The following is a 23176-nucleotide window of genomic DNA, read 5'->3' on the forward strand; positions in this document are numbered from 1 at the left end:
TTAAATGCAGTAACACAAAGGATTCTGCAGATGATGGAAATCTTGCAAAACACACAAACTGCTGGGCTCTGCAGGTCAGGCAGCATCTATGAAGGAGAATAAATATTTGATATTTTGGGCTAGACCCTTCATCAGAACTGGGAAGGAAGTGGGCAGGTCAGAATAAGAAGCAGGGGGAGGAGAAAGAGTATAAGCTAGCAGGTGATAGGTGAAACTAGATGGATGGGAGAAGGGGGGGATGACACATTGTCTGTGCTGACTATGATGCCATCCTCCTTTTCACCTCTCCCTACATACTTCTTTTTAAAAAAAGTGACAAAAGATTTGCTTTATTTGTCACATGGCATTTTACCACTTCTGCGAGGATGTACTGGGGACAGCCCTCAAGTGTCGCCATGCTTCAAGTGCCAACCTTCTACCCCTAACCATCATTCTCTGGAATAAGGGAAGAAACAGGAGCACCCACACGGCCACAGGGAGAACATAGAGACTATTCTCAGTCAGTGGTGGGAATTGAACCCTGATCACTGATGGCTGGCACTATAATAGCGTTACGTTAGCCATTCTCCCTCGTGCTGATTGAATATCACCTTAACTTCATCTACAGTACGCTAGTCACTGTAAGCACCTGACTTATTCTTATTTGTTCGTTTTTTTCAAGATATACCTCGTGTAGAAGATCAGGCACATTCTTGTTCATTAGTAGAGTAGAATCAAGGGAATGAATGATCTCTTCTTGTTCTCACTTATAAAATGCAAGCCATTTGTGCCCAGTTCCTGACAAACAGCAATGTGCTAATGAGATTTCTTTTTCTCGTGTTGGTTGAAAGTTAAATTTAGTGCTCTTCTATAAAATTGTTTAGCATTTTTTGTAATGTTTATGGTTAAGGTGGGCATCTTATAAAGAGTCTTTATGAACTTTGATGTCCTGCTGGGCAGAGAAACCCCAGCAATAGTTAAGAAGTTTTGATTTTTTGTATCATTAAATACAATCTTTCATGGAGATTTACATCTCAGTGTCTCTCTGTTTAATCTACAGGTTACTGGAGTCGTGGGTCGAGCTGAACTCTTGTCCTCTGTTTTCTTTCTGGCTGCATTTTTATCATACACCAAATCTAAAGGTCCCAACAATTCAATCGGTAATACCACTTTTATTTTCCTTAATACTCACCAAAGCCTGTGTATCAAGAATATTAAGGGAAATACAGCTGTGGAATCTAGCAAATAGTTCACGACATAAGAAGCTGGCCATTAAACGTAGATGTCTTCATCTTTAAGGGTTGTTTGGCTTAAGGCTATGTCATTTTTCAACTTGAGATGACTAATTGGTCAAAACATAGAAAATTAGGAGCATAGGAGCCTTCTCCAGCATTTAGTACAATGTGGCTAATCATTCAGCTAAATATTATATTTGTGCACTCTCTCTGTAACCCATGTGTCATTTGTGTCTAATAATTTATCTGCTTCCTTCTGAACTATTTACACCTTCATTAGTAGTAAATTCAATAGTTTTCCACCATCTGAGTGAAAAATTCCTGCTGCTCATCTCTTTTGTAAATGGTATTCTGAGACTGTGACATCTCATCCTAAGCACCCCAGCCAGGAGCAAGAGCCTTCTCGCATCTAGTCTGTTTATTTGTCATATCACATGCCAGCTTCTCACTTCATACCCCTTCCCCATTAGCTGGTCTCATCTATCACCTGCCAGCTTGTCCTCCTTCCCCTTCCTCACCTTCCTCCACCTTATTTTGGCTTCTTTCCAGTCCTGATGAAGGGTCTTGGCCTGAAACATCAACTGTTTATTCCCTTCCATGGATGCTGCCTGACTACTGAGTTCCTCCAGCATTTTGTATGTATTATAAGTCAGTGTTTTACAAGTTTTAACTGGATCCCATTTAATTCATTTTGCGTTTCTGAGAGCATAAATGGCTATTCAGCCCACTGTGCTAGATCTCAGGACTATCTCATCAATCCCATTCTCTCACTTACAAACAATTCTTGTTTATTCCTGATTTCCTCTCTCCCTTGTTTAAATAGCGAGGTTCTTTTCCATTCAGCAGCTACTATTCCACTATCCATAGAATTTTGTAAAATGATTGGACTATTGTGAGTATTTTGATTGTGGAGGGGATGTTTCCTATAGTGGGGGAGTCTAGGACCAGAGGACTCAGTCTCGAAATAGAAGGACACAGTTGAGGAGGAATTTCTTTAGCAAAGTGCGGTGAATCTGTAGAATTCATTGCTGTAAACCATAAATCAGTCTTAAAATTTTCATGGAGTGATGGCAGTATGAAGCACAGCAAGAGGTTGCCATTTGCCCTACAATGCCAGCTCCTAAATGGAGTTAACCTATTCATGGTCACTTAAACCTTCATTGTACAAGAAAACCCTGCAATGATATGAACCCTTCCAGTATCCAAAACAGTTGGCTCAAGGAAGGTCTTTTGAAGTGTATTTACTATTCTAATAGAAGCATTGTGGTAAGGAGTGCAGTAGAACAAAGAGATCTGGGAATACAGATCCATAATTCCCTGAAAGTGGTGTCACAGGTGGAAAGGATCTTAAAGAGAGCTTTTGGTAGATTGACCTTCATAAATCAAAGTATTGAGTATAGGAGTGGAGATGATTTGCTGAAGTTGTATAAGATGTTGCTGAGGCCAAATTTGGAGTATTATTTGCAATTTTGTTCACCTGGGTACAGGAACAATATGAATAAGATTGAAAGAGTGCAGAAAAAGAATTACAAGGATCTTGCCGGAACTTGAGGACCTGACTTACTGTATAAGGAAAGGCTGAATAGGTTAGAACTTTATTTGAACATAGGAGATTGAGGGGAGATTTGGTAAAGGAATACAAAATTATGAAGGGTATAGATATGGTAAATGCAAGCATGCTTTTCCTCTGAGGTTGGATGAGACTAGAAATAGAGGTCATGGGTTAAGGGCGAAAGGAGGAATATTTAAGGGGAATGTGAGGTGGATCTTCTTTACTCAAGAGAGTGGTACGAGTGTAAAAGGAGCTGCCAGCAGAAGCGGTGGATGCAGGTTTGATTTCTATATTTAAGAGAACTTTGGATAAGTACATGGATGAGAGAGGTTTGGAAGGATTTGAACCAGGTGTGGGTTGATGGAACTAGCCAGAGTAGTGGTTAAGTATGTACTTGATGGGCCAAAAGGCCCATTTTTGCATAGAGTGCTCTATGTCAATTACTTTGTGCTGTTGGTGATATTGGAGGATGGTATCTTTGTTCTGCATTTATGGATTGGACGATTGCACTTATGGGCTCTGGACTTATTCAGACTTATAGTTTTTATATTCTGTGTTTTTTTTTAATCACCTGTTCCTTTTCCATATTGTACGAGAGGAGGGTGTTTGTGGGTTGATGTTCTGTTGTGTTCTGTTAGTTTTTTTTTGTGCAGGGCAAGAAGTTGTTTTTTGGGGGTGGATGTTCCTGTTCCATTTTGTGTGAGTGGTGGGGGTGGGTTTGATATTTCTCTCTGAATGACTTAAACATGTTCTTTCTTTGTTTCCTGGCTATCTGGAGAAGACAAATTTCAGAGTTGTATATGGATACCTGCTTTGATAATAAATGAACCTTTGAACTTTTTTTTTAACCTTTGCATCAAAGTTTAGAGTGTATGACGGGTGCCAGTCAGGCAGACTGCCTTAACCTGAATAGTGTCCAGTTTCTTTAGTTGTTAGAGCTGCACTCATCCAGACCAGCAGATAACAGAGCCTGGTAAATCAAATTATACTCAAGACCATAAGATATAGGAGCAGAATAAAGACATTTGACCTATTCTTCCCATATAGGAAGAAGTTTCCAATGGATAGATAATGTCCAAGGATAAGGGGTAAGCCATTTAAAACCAAGGTGAAAAATTTTCTCTTCCACAGAGTCGTGAACCATAAAAAGCAGTTGAAGCAAAATGACGAATAAGTTCCAGAAAGATCTGGATATTTTTCTCGGGACTAGAGGGATCAAGTGATAAATGGGACAGGATATATTTGCTGCTCTTCCCTGAGCATGGATTGGGCTTTACAGAACAGGTTACTTTCTGACGTAGGCATGAGATTCTGCAGATGCGAGATTTCTTGAGTAACACACGCAAAATGCTGGAGAAACTCAGCAAGTTAGACAGCAACTATGGAGGGCAATTTCACTGTTCTACTGTGAATCCCCACAAGAAAATACATTTCACAGTAGCACTGCATATGGTGTCATATACAAGTACTGATAATAAATAAATTTACTTTGAATATCAGTCGACGTTTTGAGCCAAGGCATTTCGTCAGGACTTGCTTGAAGAGTCTCGGCCCACAATGACTGTTTATTCCTCTCTATAGATGCTGGCTGACCTGCTGAAAATATCTGGTGAACCATTCCATTGCTGTTTATGGGATTTTGCTTTGTGCAACTGCTTATCTCAATCTCTTCATTACAACACTGATGACTTCGTTTGTTATGAAGAGTTTTTGCAGATCTTGAAGTTGTGAAGTCTTTATCATTGACAATCTGCATGTACCCTGGGAACTGATTAGATAGAATGAGATGATAGAAGTTGTTTTTTCTTCTGCTTGCAGTGTGGACACCCATTGTGGTTACTATAATTTTAGTTGCTGCTGCAACATTGTGCAAAGAACAGGGAATTACGGTCATTGGCATATGCTTCGTGTATGAAATCTTTGTTGCCCAAGGGGTAAGTAATGAAATGTAAATGTATTGCTCATATTGATAGAATTCTAGTTCCTCATGGTGCATGCTTATGATGCCTTTCTTAACATATATTATACAGCATCACTCAGACAAATTACTGGAGGAATTCAGCAGGTCAAGCAGCATCTCTGGAGGAGAATAAACAGTCAACAACTCAGGCTGAGACCCTTCATCAGGACTGTAAAGAAAGGGGCTAGAAGCCAGCATAAAAAGGTGAAGGGAAGGAAGGAGTATAGTTGGTAGGTGATAGGTGGGACCAGGTGAGGGGGAAGATGGGTGGGGGAGGGAGAGGAAGTAAGAATCTGGGAGGTGGAAGAGGTAAAGACTGAAGAAGAAGAAATCTAGTACAAGAAGACAATGGACCATGGAAGAAAGGGAAGGAGAAGGGGAATCAGAGGAATGTGTTGAGCAGATGAAGAGAAGGGGTGAGAGGGTAACCAAAATAGGGAATGAAAAAATGGAGGAGGAGGGAAGGGGAATAGTTACCGGAAGTTGGAGAAGTCAAGGTTCATGCCATCAGGTTGGAGTTAAATTGAAATAGATGGTCACCAGGAGCATCAGGTAGCCCTTCGCGGTTGTCAGAAAGAAAGTGCTGGTTGAAACAGTAGTGAACTGGAGATACAACACTGCAGATGCTGAAATCTGGCTTAGTAAATAATTAAATAATAATAGCAATTTACTATAAATACAAGCCTGATTCCTGTTTTAGAGTCAGAATACCTCAGATTATATTATGACCTATCAGTTATTACAGATAGGACAATCCATAATAACTGTCTGGATATAATATTACAGGATAAACAAACAAGAACAACTTATTTTAATAGATATAGGCATTGCAAACACACATAACCCACATAAATCAATAAGTTAAAGCACCAGAAATATGCTAAATTTAAAAAGGAAATTGAAAGACTGGAACGTGAACAGGCTATACTGTACATTGTCCCAATAGTAATATCTACAACTGGTGTCATCCCAAAGGTACTACACAATAGAATTAAACAATTAGGGCCACGCAGTAATATTTATGTAAATCTTCAGAAAGCCACAATACTAAACACCACTAAAATAGTCCAAAAATTCCTAGCAATTGACAAATGAGAGTGCCTGGCTATGCCCGTAGTTCAGGTTTTACCTGCTTGAGCTGAAAAAAAAAACAATAATAATAATGGCCCCAAACAGTCCTTCCAAGTAAGGGGACAGTTCACCTGTGAATTTGTTGGAGTCATCTGTATCCAGTGCTCCTGATGTGGCCTCCTCTACATTGGTGAAACCTGATGTGGTTTGGAGACTGCTTTTAGAGCACCTTCATTCCACCCACAAAATGCAGGATTTCCCAGTGGCCAACCATTTCAATTCCAATCCCCATTCCCATTCTGACATACTAGTCCACCATTACCACAGTGACGCTACTTTCAAATTGGAGGAGCAATACCTTATATTCTGTCTCAGTAGCCTCCAACCTGATGGTATAAACATTGATTTCTCTAACTTCTGGTAATTTTCCACAATAACTCTTCTTCAGGCACCCAGGCCTATTCTTTTCTCACCTGCCTATAACCTTTCCTTGGTACCCTTCTTCCTTCTCTTTCTCCCATGGTCAATTCTCCTCTCCTGTCAGATTCCTTCTTCTCTAGTACTTAACCTTTCCCACCCATCACCTCCCAGCTTCTAACTTCATTACCCCTCTCCCACCCACCTGGTTTCACCCATCACCTTCTAGCTTGTACTCTTCCACCACCATACCACCATCCCCCCCCCCCCACCACCACCACCTCCTTCATACCCTGGCTTCTTCCCCCTTCCTTTCCTGTCCTGATAAAGGGTCTTGGCCTGAAATGTCGACTGTTTATTCATTACCATAGATGCTGCTAGACTTGCTGAGTTCCTCCAGCATTTTGTGTGTGTTGCATTAAGTAATCTCTCGGGTGAATGTTGATGAGATCCAAACTTTTTTCAGATTCTATTTCTGGTAGCTTTTGTGGTACTGTTTATCACCTTGGGCTCCCCTCTTCTCTTTATACTGGCTATCTTCCCACTCCTCCTTTAGTCCTAATGCAGGGTTTTGACCCGAAATATTAGCATTTCCTTTCCACTCACAGATGCTGCTCAGTCCACTGAGTTCCTCCAGCAAATTGTTGATTGTAGGGAAGTATTTCCATTGGCAGATGGGATGGTAATCAGAGAATCCAAATTGAAGATAATCAGTGAAAGAACTGGAGGAGCAACCCAGTCAGGAGATTGGGAGGATAACTGGACATCGGCTGGGTTTCTTTCAGCTAGGCGGGTAGGATTGTTCAAAGGTCACTTATAATGAAAAATTGATCCCAGTAATTCAGTGTGAAAAAGCTTTTCCTCTTGTTGCTTCTGATTCTTTATCCAATCACCTGGAACCTGACCTTTGCTTATTAACCCTTCTCTCACAGGAAGCTATTTCTCCTTATTTCCACTATTAAATATTTCATTATTTTGAATACATAAATCAAATACTTTCTCCAGAGTGAACAACTCTCTCCATGTACTCAAAGTTCTAACTCCTGGCACTCATGGGAAGGCCAGTTAATTCATGTGACAAACAGACACATCCTTTCCCACTGTCCGTCAGGGAAGGGTTTCTTTGATTTCAGAAAGTGTTAAATAAACTATTCCAAACCTGGAACATGGTCAGATCTTTTGACACTGCCTTCAGCGGACAAAGAAACCCTGACTTGGACTGGGGAGAGTTCCTGACTGTTGCCTCTACACCTCTTTGGACAGCTTCTTTTACTTCACAGCTGTTTTCGGTTGTGGTCAATCCAGGGGGGTCATCTGCTTAATGAGTGACCTGTACAATGCTGGAGGGAACCATGGATCCAGCAACGTTTCACACAGCCTCCTCTTTGCCCCTATCTGACCCCTCTCTGCCCTATCTCTATCTTTAACTCTTAACACTAGCCATGACCCAGTCTAAGAGAAAATTCCCATTTGCACAAAGAAAGTGGCCCTTTTTGTGCCCTTCAAAATCTCTTCAGTACTCACATAACTTTTGTACCAGTACTTTTCATTCTTTAGTGGTACCAGTTGCATCTTCTTATCTCTCACGACCTTTAGCCTAGACAAATAATTTAGAAACAGAGACAATGGTCTGTAAGGAAGAAGACATTCTTCACCGCTGTCTAATCTCAAGGATGTGCATTTATGCACATCTCCAGATGATCTCCACATTCCAGGCTGACACAATTTTATCTTTCAAATTTCCATTTTTTTTTATATACAGTGTGCAAAAGTCCTGGGCACATGTGGTAACTATGGTGCCTAAGAGCTTTGCACAGTGCTGTATTTGTTAACGTGGAGCAGAGAGTGAGTTTGTAAATCTGGTGGGCAAAGGATGTTAGGAATGGCAAGGGTGGAACTCTGTGTGGCAGGGGTATGGGACAGATGGCAGAGGAGTGCCAGGGGCAAGGGGTGGTGCAGGTGCAGACACACTCAGCCCTGAGACACCAGGCAAGGTCAAATGATTCCGAATAATTAGTTTATCGATCATTGCAGAATGCATCTCTGGTGCTTCCTGCTCTCTCCCCTCTCCCTTCCCCTTTTTTTGCAACCATGATTCCCCTCTCCGTGCCCCCTTCCCACTCCCAGTCCACAATAGAAACCCATATCAGAATTATGGTTATCATCACTCACGTGTCATGAATTTTTTGTTTTGCGGCAGCAGTACAGTGCAATACATAAAGTTACTACAGTACTGTGCAAAAGGCTTAGGGCACGCTAGCTATATATATGAGCCTAAGACTTTTGCACAGTACTGTAGCTTCATTTGTCACAAGTACATCAAAACATACAGTGAAATGTGTCATTTTGCATCAATTCGAATCAGCAAAGGTTGTGCTAGGTAGCCCTGAAATGTTGCCACACTTCCAGTGCCAACATAGCATGCCTGTATGTCACTAACCCTAACCCATACGTTTTTGGAATAGAGGAGGAAACTGAAGAAACCAGAGAAAACTCATGTGGTCTATTTTATTTTGGCATGTAGCAAGGAGGAATCAAATTTAACTTTTTCCTTACAACATCTAAACCTAAAGCTTCATGTTCCACAACTTGCTGGAATTAATTATGTTGGGGCACTAGGGGGCCACCAGAGGAGTTGTTTTTTTTTCCCCATTAAATGTTCTTGCAATGTAAAAGATTGTGCTTTAATCTCTGATTTTTTTCAGTTCACTCTGCAAGTTCTGAGAGAGATCGTGGTTCATGTGGTCCAAGGAAAAGGCCATCTACCACCATGGGTGCTCCAAACGCTCATCAAGCTTATTTTTCTGATGCTCAGCACACTTCTTCTGGTCATTGTCCGTGTCCAGGTCATTCAGTCCCAGCTCCCAGTTTTCACCAGGTAAGGTGTTTTGTCTCGAGCATAATTGAAAGAGTTGGACAGTGGTGGGTGGGATGGCTGATGGAGAAAGATGGTGAGAAAGCAGTTTAAAACATGGGCCCACTAATAAGGTAGTTGGTAAGAAATCTAACCTAAATAATTACTGGGATACTTCCTTGTCTGAAGAGAACATAAGTATACTTGCAAAGATTATCATCAAAGTCACTGGGCGAGCAATTCAAAGGCTCGTACTGTAATCCAGAGGCTCAGGTCCAATTCCTCAGTATCAGGTTTATTATCACTGTCTTATATGATGTATATTCTGGCAGCAGTACTCTGCAAAGATCTAAAAGTAGTATAAATTACAAAATAAACAAACAGTGCCAGTAAAAGGAATAACGAGGTAATGTTCATGGTTTTATTGACTGTTCCGAAACCTGATGACAGGGGAATAAAACTTCCTGAAAACCGTCAAGGTAATTTTATAAATATTATCTTGGATTCTAAGCAACACGCATAAAAGTTGCCGGTGAACACAGCAGGCCAGGCAGCATCTACAGGAAGCGGTACAGTCGAAGTCCTGACGAAGGGTCTCGGCCCAAAACGTCGACTGTACCTCTTCCTATAGATGCTGCCTGGCCTGCTGCGTTCACCAGCAACTTTTATGTGTGTTGCTTGAAATTCCAGCATCTGCAGATTTCCTCGTGTTTGCGTCTTGGATTCTAAAATTGTTTATCAAAATCTAGAATTTAAAACCAGTGATGATAGCATAGTGGTTAGTGCAATGTTTTACAGCACCTGCTGTAATATCGGGTTTTGATTCCCACCACTGTCTACAAGGAGTTTGGACATGACCGTGTGGAATTCCTCCAGGTGCTCTGCTTTCCTTGCACATTCCAAATAAGACGTATGAGTTATGGTTAGTAAGTTGTGGGCAGGTTACGTTGGCACCAGAAGTTTGGACAACCTGCAGTAAGGGTTGGATAGGCCGGGGACCTACACCAGACATTCCCTCTTCTTCCCTCTCCTGTTGGGCAGAAGATTCAAAAGCCTGAAAGCACATACCACCAGGCTCAAGGACAGCTTCTGTCCTGCTGTAATCAGATTCTTGAACAGACCTCTTTAACGACATGATGGATCTTAACTTCGCAATCTACCTTGTTATATCATTTACCTTCTGCTGCTCTTCGTTGATTGATTTATTTATTGAGATATAGCATAGAATAGGTCCTTCCAGCCCTTTGAGCCATGCCACCTAGCAACCCCCGATTTGACCCTAGACGGATCACGGGACAATTTACTTACCAGCTGGCTTGTCTTGGATTGTGGGCAGAAACCCACAGGGAGAACTTACAAACTCCCACAAACAGTGGTGGGAAATGAACCCAGGTCACTGGCACTGTAAAGCATTGTGCTAACCACTATGATACTACAGTTTCTCTGCAACTGTTATACTTCATTCTTCATTCTGTTATTGTTTCACCTCAGTGCACTGTGTAAAGATTTGATCTGTATCAACAGTATGCCAAATGAGTTTTCATTATATCTTGGTACAAGTGACACAAATAACATGACAATGTGACCCCAATACCAATATCTGGAGCACAGGAAGATGAGTTGACCTTTATAGAGGTATATAAAATCATGAGAGCTGATGAGGTGAAAGTTCATGGTCTTTTCCAGGGTAGGGGAGTGTCAGTCATTGATTTAAGGTGAGAGGAGAAAGGTTTAAAGGGGGCTCCAGGGGCAACTGTTTTCACACAAGATGGGCATGTGGAATGAGCAACTGGAGGAAGCAATACACATGTCACTTCCTGATGAGCAAATGGGGTGAAAGGGGAATATGGTTACAATCGGCTCGGCCATGATCTTACTAAATGGCAGAATAGGACTGAGGGGTTATTTGAGCTACAGTGTGAACTCCCACTCCTAGACTGTACATATGAAAGGTATACCCCATTTTTATAGTGCAAAGTCTCAAATTAGAGGTTAGCAAAGCATTTGGATTTAATATTTACAAGATACTGCATGAGCTTAGCAAGTCTGGCAGCATCTATGAAGGGGACTGCAGAATCTCTTGTATTTTGGATTTAATATTTGTTGGTTAACCTTGCTTGGCCAGTAGGCGGGGCTGCAGAGCTAACAGCATTTAAATTTCTTAAAAATGGGGTGATTAAAACTCAATGGAAACAATACATTTTTACAGGCAAATAACTCTGCTTGGAGTAGAGGTTGGACAGGGTATGAATGTAATTGGATCAGTATTTATTAAAAATGCCATTTAGTCCTTTACATCTGTGCCCTGTACTCAATTTTAATTCTTTTCGAAATTGTTCTGGATCTCATGTCGGCATTGCCTGGTTGAAAAGACATCTGCACTGTGACTCTCTTCTGACTCTTATCTCAATGCTATTGACTGTGGAGTTAAGAAGAGCCATTCTTTTGCATGGGATGCTAAACCCAGACTTGTGGATGTCAGTTGACACTGTTTGAAGGGTTCCTTTCGTGACTGGGCAATGTTCCTCAGTGAACCTGACTCCGAGTCTGTGAGTCCACGGGGGAAGTCGGAGGCCCAATGTCTGCAAGACTGCTGGAGGCCAGTCCTGGGGTTGAGGCCAGTCTGTGTACTTGAGTGGCTGAGAGAGAGGGAGGAAAGAGGCTTGATTTGCTGTTATTGTTTCATTGCTGTTGCTTGTGTTGTTCTACTGAACATGGTGGGCATGTTATGTTAGCACAGGAATGTGTGGCAACGCTTGCGGGCTGCCCCCAGCTCATCCTTAGGTTATGTCTATTGTTATCAGAAACCACACATTTCACTGTATGTTTCGATGTACATGTGATAAACATATAAATTTGAATCTGAACCAGCACAGTCAAATAATAATAGATTTACAGCTATTCATCTCACTGCTCCTGGTACTTGTTGCTACAAAACATTCAATTTCCTAAATATGTCAGTGGATTCCGACCTGGATTGTACTTACGAAGTCTGATGGATCCTAAGCTCAATATTAATTGCTTCCTTAGGCTATGTTAACAGGACTCCAAGGCGGAGACTGCATTTTTTTATCATTGCTTTTTCTGATATGTAGAAGGTTCAGCAGTAATTTAGGAGGTTCTGTGAACGGGATAGATGGGGTTAAGGCAGGACGGTATAACTTCAAAATTAGAGTCCGATCATTCAAGAGAGATTTTCCAAGCATTTTTCATGAAACTACTTCTTACTCTCCAGCAGAATACTGCATAGGTAAACTCAACCACTTGTAAGTCTAAAGTTGATAGATTTTCTACTTAAGGGTATGAAAGTTTTAGAGCTCTGCAGGACAGATGGAGTAAATATTTACAGAGAAGCAATAAACTTACTAAAGAATGGAATAGGTTTGAAGGGCTGAATAGGTTTGAAGGCTTGAAAGTTTCTGAGCCTCTTAATTTTTCTTCAAAGTACAAAGTAAATTTTTTATCAAAATGTTATTTATTATCAAATAAGATTGAAAGAATACTGAGAAAATTTACCAGAATGTTGCCAGGACTTAAAGACCTGAGTTAGGGGGAAAGTTTGAATAGGTTAGGACTTTATTCCTTAGAACATAGAAGATTGAGGGGATGTTTCATAGACGTATACAAAGCCATGAGAGGTATAGATAGGGTAAGTGCAAGCAGGCTTTTTCCACTGAGGTTAGGTGAGACCAGAACTAGAGCTCATGGATTAAGGATGAAAGATGAAATATTTAAGGGGAATATGAGAGGAACTTCTTCATTCAGAGGGTGGTGAGAGTGTGGAACAAGCTGCCAGCGGAAGTGGTGTATATGAGGTTAATTTCAACGTTTAAGAGGAGTTTTGATAGGTACATGGAGGGGAGGAGTATGGAGGGCTATTGTCTAGGTGCAGGTCGATGGGACTAGGCAGATTAATGACCTGTTTCTGTTCTGAGGCGTTCTATGACTCTACATATATGTCACTATATACTACCTTCATTTACTTGCAGCATCACAGGAGGACCACAAAAAGTATAGAATTAATGAAAAAATACATGCAAAATGTCTTTTTCTCCCAGGTTAAAATGTTTAATACCAGAGGGCATGCTTTTAAGGTTAGATGGGGTAATTTCAAAGGACATGTAAGGCGCAAGATTTTTACACAGAGTGCTGGGTGCCTGAAATGTGCTGCCTGGGGTGGTGGTAGAGGCAGATTTACAACATTAGGGATGTTCTAAGAGATGTTAGGATAGACACATGAATGTGAGGAAATTAGAGGGATATAGACATTGTATAAGCAGTTAGTCATTTGATTACTAATTTAATTGGATAAGCACAACATTATGGCTGAAGGGCTTGTTTCTGTGCTGTACTGTTCTATGTTACAAACAACAAATGTGCAATGAATCTGTCTATATACTACTAAAACTCTCATGCTGTGTTTGTCTGTTTGTGACCTTCAATTAGCGCAAACGGTGCATTGCAGCGGCACTTTTTTTTGGCTAAATCAAATTAAGATGCGCTAACTTACAGAATTCAGGCAAAGTTCAGGGTTATATATTTGTATAAAATTGCTCATTCGCCAAAATAAGCAGGCTCCCTTTTAACCCGAGACCCGATCGGCCATCATGGAAATCGGGATGCCACAACCTGACACATGCGTACGGCCAGTCTCAGCAGCGACGCCTACTGGAGCAAAAGGGCAGGGCAGCTCTGTTTCGCGGGGTCACATTCTGCTAATCCCCACCATCAGCATGTGCAGGATTGGGACAGATCTAACTGCCAGCCATCAATAAGAGATAATTAAATCTTATTGACATACTTCGAGACACCCATAAAACCCTTTGCTGCAGTCAAAAGACAGCGGTGACTATATCACATCCATTTAGGAGAGCGCCAACCACATCATCAAGAATAATCAGCATCCTTTGGTGTTACTGCTTGGTATCTTCTATTCAGCATTAGGGTAAAAAAAAAAATGGTCAGCCTGATTATGCCACGTGGAAAGAGAAGGGGGACATTATGGTCAAGAGATGACACCAAACGTCGTCGGGAAGTGGCAAGGAGAGGGAGAGGATAAGAATCGGATGAGGCCAGGGCTGCATGACTCCAGGATCAAAGAGTCAGGACAAAAAAAATGAGAGAAGAAGAGACAGAGGAGGAGATGCATGCACGTCTCCAGGATCAGAGACAAACAGCAAACAGCAGAAGAGATGAAGAGACGGGGGATGAAAGGTCTGCACATCTCCACAATGACAACGAGAGGCACAAAGGTGACAGATAAACCAGAAATGATACCATCACAAGTGTCCTTCGTTAAATGAGGAGCAGCTATATTTGGTTTGCTACGCATTGTTCTTCTTTAATAAACTCAGGTTTTCTACTTCAGTTTCCAAAGCAAAGCGATACCAATAGCATTCAGGAAAATTTAATGTTTATTCTGGTCACATCAGACTGCACTACCCTTCTCTCAAAGGGTGCCCCAACAGCTAACTTACAGAATGCAGGCAAAGTTCAGGGTTATATATTTGTATAAAATTGCTCATTCGCCAAAATCAATAAGCTCCCTTTTAACCTGTAACCCGAGACCCGATCGGCCATCATGGAAATCGGGACACAACAGCCCAACGCATGCACACGGCCAGCCTCAGCAGCGACACCTACCGGAGCAAAAGGGCAGGGCAGCTCTATTTTGAGGGCACAAAATAATCTGCAGATTCTGGGGTCAAAGCAACACTCATAACATGCTGGAGGAACTCAGCAGGTCAGGCAGCATCCGTGGAAACGATCAGTCAGTGTTTCGGACCGGAACCCTTCGTCACGACTGAAGAGGGAGGGGGCAGGGGTCCTATAAGGAAGGTGGGGGTTGGGTAGGAAGGAGAAGGCTGGTAGGTTCCAGGTGAAAAACCAGTAAGGGGAAAGATAAAGGGGTGGGGGAGGGGATAAGCAGGAAAGGTGAAGAAGGAATAGGGAAAAGCACAATGGTTAGTAGAAGGAGGTAGAAACCATGAGGGATGTGATAGGCAGCTGGGAGAGGGGGGCAGAGTGAAACTGGGATGGTGGAAAGGAGGGGGGAGGGGTTTCGAGGGGTCACATCCTGCTAATCACCATCTGCATATGCAGGATTGGGACAGATCTAACTGCCACCCATCGATAAGAGATAATTAAATCTTATTGTAATGACGTACTTCGAGACACCCATAAAACCCTTTGCTGCAGTCAAAGGACAGCGGTGACTATATATCACATCCATTTGGGAGAGCGGCAACCACATCATCAAGAATAATCAGCATCCTTTGGTGTTAGTGCTTCATATCTTCTATCCAGCATTAGGGTAAAAAAATATGGTCAGCCTAATTATGCTGCTTGGAAAGGGAAGGGGGACATTATGGTTGAGGGATGACGCCAAATGTTGTCGGGAAGCGGCAAGGAGAGAAAGAGAACAAGAATTGGGTGAGGCCAGGGCTGCATGACTCCAGGGTCAAAGAGTCAGGACAAAAAAAGATGAGAGAAGAAGAGACAGAGGAAGAGAGGCATGCACGTCTTCAGGATCAGAGACAAACAACACACAGCAGAAGAGCTGAAGAAACAGGAGATGAAAGGGCTGCACGTCTCCAGAATGACTATGAGAGGCACAAGGGTGGCAGATAAACCAGAAATGATGCCATCAAAAGTGTCCTTCGTTAAATGAGGAGGAGCTATATTTGCTTTGCTATGCGCCGTTCTTCTTTAATAAACTGAGGTTTTTTACTTCAGTTTCCAAAGCAAAGCGATACCAATACCACTTAGAAAAATTTAATGTTCATTCTGGTCACATCAGACTGCACTACCCTTCTCTCAAAGGGTGCCCCAATGGGTCACCCCGTTGTCTAGTAAATAATATTAAGAACATGAGTTGTACAATTCCGTAAAAGTGGGTCCATATGTTGTGGAATCAATTGAGATCTTGTTCATTGTCACCTTCATTGGAAAAAATGTGTAAAATATTGTCAGAAAATATGCCTGTGAAATACCATATGATATTTTGCTCCAGGTAAGGCACTATATAAATGCAGATTTTACTTTATGAAAAATGATTTGTTTTTACAGTCTGTTTGCATTTTCTTTTGCAGGTTTGACAATCCAGCTGCCGTTAGTCCGAGTCCCACTAGGCAGCTCACTTTCAACTACCTCTTGCCCTTGAATGGCTGGCTGCTTCTGAATCCATCCGAACTGTGCTGTGACTGGACGATGGGCACCGTCCCACTTGTGGAGTCAATCTTGGACATTCGAAACCTTGCCACTGTTGTCTTCTACGTTTTAGTGGCCTTGTTCATCTATTATAGTCTTCTCTATCCTGGTGAATCATCTCAAGTTGTATTAATGGTAAGATTTCCAATTAAAGAAAAAATATTTAAAGGTTATCACACACAAAATGGTGGAGGAACTCAATAGGTCAGAGAGCAGGTCCTGATGAAGGGTCTTGGTCTGAAACATTGACCCTTTATTCCTCTCCATAAGTACTGCCTGGTTTGTTGAGTGCCTCCAGTATTTTGTGTGTGTTACTGTGGATTTCCAGCATCTGCAGAATCTCTTGTGTTTAAGATTTAAAAATCACCTTTATTTGTCACATGCACAGTACATCAAAGCATACAACGAAGTGTGTCATTTGCAACAAATCAAATCAGTGAGTATTCTGTTGGGGGCAGCTCACAAATGCACCATGCTTCCAGCGCCAATGTAGCCTGGCCACAACTCACTAACCTTAATTCGTGTGTCTTTGGAATGTGGGAGGAAACCCGAAGGAAACCAGTGTGGTCACGGAGAGATCATATGAACGCCTCAGGGACAGCGGAGGGAATTGAACCTCGATCTTACAGCTGGCACTGTAAGGTGTTGCACTAAGTGGTGTGCTACAGTACTGCCCCACTGCTACCGAGACTGCACCAAAGGCTTTGCTGAGTTAGTAATGCATTAAGGCGTTGGCAGAGATTTTTGAGCTCAAGTCTAAAACCAGAGTGTTACAAATTCACACTACCATTGAAGCGTCCAAATTGACTCTTGGAAACTTCAACTTAAATAGGAAATAACTGATTTAATTAAGCATTAAGCCGCTGAAATCAAGCGTTTTCCTAAATTATCATCTTGAAGTGAGTCTGTGCAATAGCTGTTGAAATACACACCAGTCTAAAATCAGACTGCCTCTAACTGTGTCGTGATTCCCTGGAGTTGAAGGTTACATTAGTGAAATGCAGGACCAAGACTTAGTAGCTTGAAATCTGTTCCACATTTCTCTAGCTATTCCCATTCCATTTCTGCCTTCTAAACAATGCTCAGGAAAAGATGCATCTTCTTCCCATTTTCTTCAAATCTCTTTCCTCTTTGACACAATATCCATTCCCTCAGCTTCTTGTTCTCTGTAAAGTACATAGAGCAATGTTATTTACTGTGGTCTGTTTAATTGTTTTTGTGTTAGATTCAGTAAAATCTCCATTTTTGGGAATGTTTCACATGGCTCCAATGGTGCTCTTTTCTTCCAGGCACTTTCATTCATAGCCTTGCCATTTATTCCGGCATCGAACCTGTTCTTCCCTGTTGGCTTTGTGGTGGCAGAGCGTGTGCTGTACGTACCAAGCATGGGGTTCTGTCTGTTGGTTGCCCACGGATGGAAGAAGATAGCAGGAACACGGTATTGTTGAAGTCATGTTTCATCCTTAAATTCATGGAGTCATAGAGCACTACAGCACAGAAGCAGGCCTTTTGGCCCATTTAGCAGACATCCCACCCTACAAAAACTCATTTCAGGGAGGTAGCACCATCAATTTGCGTGAGACTTCTGGGAGAGGTAGGATGTCTGCAATAGAGTAGCTCCTTAGCAGCTGGCCAGCTAGTTTAAATAATGATAGCTATGCTAATGAACGAATGACACCTGTTAAACTCACCTCAACATGTCTTTTACAGTCTTAACCCACCATGGGCAATAGAAAAGTCATTGTTGCAAACAGTGCAGTGAGCAACACTGTCATTATTTTGACCCCTATTAGGCAGGGGTACACTTTAGTGTAGTCTGGGGTGACGTACGTTTTATATATTTTTTGGAACACTCTGCAATGGCGCTCTCTCACTCGCGCTCTCTCTTTCTCTCCCTCTAGTGGTCGCTCGCACACTTTGAAGCGCTCTTGCTTTCTCGCTCGCTCTCTCCCTCTCTCGCTTGCTTTCTCGCGCACTCGCTTGCCTTTGCTGTCGCTTGCTTTCTCTCTCGCTGTCTCTGGCGCGCGCTCTCTCTCGTGATCGCTCTTGCGCTCTCTCTTGCTTTTCTCTCACTCGCTCTCAAAAAAAATTGATTTCCGTGATATTGTATATAATTTGCAGGCATCAGGGAGCCACTATTAATATGCGGGAGACTCCCGGAAGTTCCAGGAGAAGTGGGATGTCTGATTTAGTGTGTGCCAAAATATTATTCTGCTTTGAACCATTGGCCCTCCATATCCCTCCCATCCATGTACTTATCCAAACTTCTCTTAAATTTTGCAAGCATATATCCACCACTTCGCTGGCAGCTTGTTCCACCTTCTCACTACCTTCTGAGTGAAGAGGTTCCCCTCGGGTTTCTCGTAAATATTTCACCTTTCACCCTTAACCTATGACCTCTAGTTCTAGTCTCACCCAACGTCAGTGGAAAAAGCGTGCTTGCATTTACCCTATCTATATCTCTTGTAATTTTTTTTTATACCTCTTTAAAGTTTCCACTCATTCTTCTATACTCCAGGGGAAATAGTCTGAACTTTTCTCTGTAACTCAGGGCTTCAAGTTCTGGGACATCTTTGTAAATTTTCTCTGTATTCTTTCAAGCTTATTGATATCTTTCCTGTAGGATTATAACCAGAACTGCACACAATACTCCAAATATGGCCTCACCAATATCATATACAATTTCAACATAACATCCCAACTCCTGGAATTAATAATTTGATTTCTGAAGGCTAATGTGCCAAAGGCTCTCATTACAACTGTATCTACCTGTGAAGCCTCTTTCATTAATTATGAATCTGTACTGCCAGGAAGTTAAACTTGATTCCACAGATTGTTCTGTATTGATTATTAGTTTCCAGCACAGCAGCAGTGCTATAAGTGCTGCAAAACTCATTGTCATAATTCTGGTAATTCATAAGCGAGTTCACGTGCATGTGTCTATCCATGTGTGTACCGCTGACCTGTGTGATCTCTTCCCTCTTCATCTCCATGCTCACGCACGAGTGTGTGTGTGTGCGTGCCTGATAAAATCAACAGTGGCCTAGATTCAAGAGCGAGAGGATAACTAAGGGAGAGGTAGGATCACTCGAGGATAAAGTCACCCGGACCAGGTGGATACCGCCCCAATGTTCTGAATGAGGTAGCTGAAGAAATTGTGGAAGCAGTAGTATCACTAGATTTTGGAATGGTTTCAGAGGACTGGAAAACTGCAAATGTCACTCCAGTCTTTAAGAATAGAGGGAGGCAGAAGAAAGGAAATTATACAGTGGTTAGCTTGACTTCAGTAGTTGGGCTCCATTATTGAGAATGAGGTGTCAGGGTACTTGGAGGAACATGATAAAGTAGGCTAAAGGCAGTATGATTTCCTTAAGGGGAAATCTTGCCTGACAAATTAGTTGGAATTATTTGAGGAAATAACAAACAGGATGGACAAAGGAGAGTCAGTGGATGTTGTTTACTTACATTTTCAAAAGGCCTTTGACAAGGTGCCTTACATGATGCTGCTAAACAAAATAAGAGCTCATGGTATTACAGAAATGGATAGAAGATTGGCTGACTGGCAATAGGCAAAGAGTGGAAATAAAGGGGGCCTATTCTGCTTGGCTGTCAGCGACTAGTGTTCTGCAGGGGCTGATTTTGGGACCGCTTCTTTTCACGTTATATGTCAGTGATTTGAATGATGGAATTCATGGCTTTGTGGATAGTCTGTGGATGATACAAAGATAGGTGGAGAGGCAGGTAGTGTTGAGGAAGCTGCGAGTCTGCAGAAGAATTTAGACAGATGAGGAGAATGAGCAAAGAAGTGGTAGATGTAATACAGTGTAGGGAGATGTATGGTCATGCACTTTGATCGAACAAAGAAAAGCATAGAGTATTTTCTAAATGGGAAGAAAATTCAATAATCAGAGGTATAGGTACCTGGGAGTGCTTGTGCTGGATTCCTTGGAGGTTAACTCACAGGTTGAGTTGGTGGTAAGGAAGGCAAATACAGGTCCACAATCCCTTATCCGAAATCCTTGGGGCCAGTTGCATTTCGGAATTCAGAATTTTTCGGATTTCAGGACCCCCCACCCCCACCCCGATACCAAAAAATATGTATGCTCAAGTCCCTTATTTTATCTGTCTCAGTGCGGTGGACTTTAGGACTTGACAGTGCACCAAACCTACGCACATCCTCCCGTATGCTTTAAATCATCTCTAGGTTGCTTATAATACCTAATACAATGTAAATGCTATGTAAATAGTTGTTATACTGCATTGTTTAGGGAATAATGACAAGAAAAAAATTTATTTCCAACAAAAACATTCAATAAAACATAAAAATATACAGCTTCAAACGAACCAAATCAAACACATGGCAAATGACTTATTGGAATAAATGTAGAACGTCACTGTCACTATAAAACTTCAGTAACTTGTCTTTCTGTTTATTTAAGTCATATACAGTGGTAGTTCCGACACTATTTTCTTCAGTAAGACACCGCACAGCCACACCACGATCAAGCTTCTGCAATAACTCTACTTTCTGCATTATTGATAATGATAGATACTTCCTTCTCTTTTTCTCATTGTTACCCATAGGGGTATCTGCAGCTCTTTTTGACACTTCCACTGTGAAATTAAACACTAAGTCAACAGTGAACACAAAATATCAGCGAACAGCAAATGTGCGTGTAACCAGAAAAAACTTCGGTTTTCAGAGCTTTTTGAATTTCAGAATTTCGGATAAAGGAATGTGCACCTGTACAATGTTAGAATTTGTTTCAAGATGACTAGACATTAGAGCAAGGATGTAATGCTGAGGCTTTATGAGGCATTGGTCAGACTGCATTGGGAGTATTGTGGGCGCCTTATCTGAAAAGATGCACCAACGTTGGAGAGGTTCTCGTGGAGGTTCATGAGAATATTACCATGAATGAAAGGGTTAATGTATGAGGAGCGTTTGATGGCTTTGGGCCTGTACTCACTGGAGTTTGGAAGAATGGCAGGGGGGAGGATCTCATTCAACCCTATCGAATATTGTAAGGTCTAGATGGAGTGGATATGGAGAAGATGTTTCCTGTACTGGGGGAGTCTAGTGGGACATCTATTATAACAGAGAAGAGGAGGCATTTCTTCAGCCAAAGGGCGGTGAGTCTGTGTAAGTCATTGCCACAGACAGCTGTGGATGCCAAATCACTGGGTATTTTTAAAGTGGAGGTTGATAGTTTAATTAATCAGACCGTCAAAGGTTATGGGTGAAGGCAGGAGAATGGGGTTGAGAGGGATAGTAAATCAGTCATGATGGAATGGCGGAGCAGACTCGATGGGCTGATTGGCCTGATTCTGCTCCTATGTCTTATGGTCTAAACAGTTGGCCTCCACAGTGCTATGTGGCAACAAATTCAGCACCTTCTGGCTAAAGAATCTGAATCAGGTTTATTATCACCAACATATGTCATAAAATTTGTTGTTTTGATGCTGAAGTATAGTGCAAGACATAAGAAAATTCCTATAAGTTTCAAAAAATAGTGCAAAGTCCTCCTAATCTCAGGTTTAAAAAAGTGGCAGGGAAATTGCTATATTTAACAGACAGGTTCTTGGATTGTAAAAGTTTTGAGGGATATAGCCCAAATACCCATATATAGTGTGGCACAGTACCATAGTGACTAGCTTAACGCTTTACAGTGGCAGGTGTATAAGACCGAGGTTCAATTCCCACTACTGCCTGTGAGGAATTTGTATTTTCTCCCTGATTGACGTACAGGTTAGTAATGTGACATTAGTAATGTACACTAATACATTCTCTTTGACCCAAAAGATGTATTTCAAAATAGTTTAATGCTTAAGATTCAAGATTGTTTAATGTCATTTCCTGTGCATAGTTGTAAGGAGAATGAAATAATTGATACTCCAAATCTGATGCAGCACAAAAATAACACAAAAGATAACACAATAATATTAATAAATACACAATAAATAGCTTATACACATAGATTTATTGTATGTCCATAAAATGATGCGAGGCTGTACATAAGTTAACTGATAGGAAATAATAAAGTAGTGGTGGAATTACTGGGTGGAGATGTAGATCAGCCTTACTGCTTTGGGAAAGTAACTGTTTTAGGGTCTGGTGGTCCTAGAGTGGATGCCATGTACCCTCCTCCCTGATGTGAGTGGGACAAACATGAACAGGATGGGTGTGATCTTGATATTACTGGCCTTTTTCCAACACCTTTCTCTAAATAAGTCCTTGATGGCAGGTAGCTGGTGCTGGTGATGCCTTCGTCAGTTTTGACTATCTGTTGCAGAGTCTGTCCTGTCCACTGCAGGCAGTAATGTAGCTTGTTAGGATGCTTTCTACTGCACCCTGTATGTTTCGATGTACCATAGAAACCACAGAAAAACTACAGCACAGAAACAGGCCTTTTGGCCCCTCTTGGCTGTGCCAAACCATTTTCTGCCTAGTCCCACTGACCTGCACATGGACCATATCCCTCCATACACCTCCCATCCATGTACCTGTCCAATTTATTCTTAAATGTTAAAAAAGAACCCGCATTTACCACCTCGTCTGGCAGCTCATTCCATACTCCCACCACTCTCTGTGTGAAGAAGCCCCCCCCCCCCAATGTTCCCTTTAAACTTTTCCCCCCTCACCCTTAACCCATGTCCTCTGGTTTTTTTCTCCTCTTGCCTCGGTGGAAAAAGCCTGCTTGCATTCACTCTATCTATACCCATCATAATTTTATATACCTCTATCAAATCTCCCCTCATTCTTCTACGCTCCAGGGAATAAAGTCCTCACCTATTCAACCTTTCTCTGTAACTGAGTTTCTCAAGTCCCGGCAACATCCTTGTAAACCTTCTCTGCACTCTTTCAACCTTATTTATATCCTTCTTGTAATTTGGTGACC

General features: G+C 41.8%; 1 protein-coding gene across 2 annotated transcripts in view; it reads left to right on the top strand.

Annotated features, from left to right (window-relative positions):
- tmtc3 (transmembrane O-mannosyltransferase targeting cadherins 3) overlaps window positions 1–23176 on the top strand; it is a 123177-nt gene that overhangs the window by 42268 nt on the left and 57733 nt on the right. For both annotated transcript variants that reach the window (XM_072268149.1, XM_072268150.1), the window contains exons 4-8: window positions 1040–1139; window positions 4585–4700; window positions 8920–9092; window positions 16160–16412; window positions 17567–17715. In XM_072268149.1, the coding sequence (XP_072124250.1) occupies window positions 1040–1139; window positions 4585–4700; window positions 8920–9092; window positions 16160–16412; window positions 17567–17715 (791 nt within the window). The remainder of the gene's footprint in view (window positions 1–1039; window positions 1140–4584; window positions 4701–8919; window positions 9093–16159; window positions 16413–17566; window positions 17716–23176) is intronic.

Source organism: Mobula birostris, chromosome 9, assembly GCF_030028105.1.
Source record: "Mobula birostris isolate sMobBir1 chromosome 9, sMobBir1.hap1, whole genome shotgun sequence".
Lineage (NCBI taxonomy): Eukaryota > Metazoa > Chordata > Chondrichthyes > Myliobatiformes > Myliobatidae > Mobula > Mobula birostris.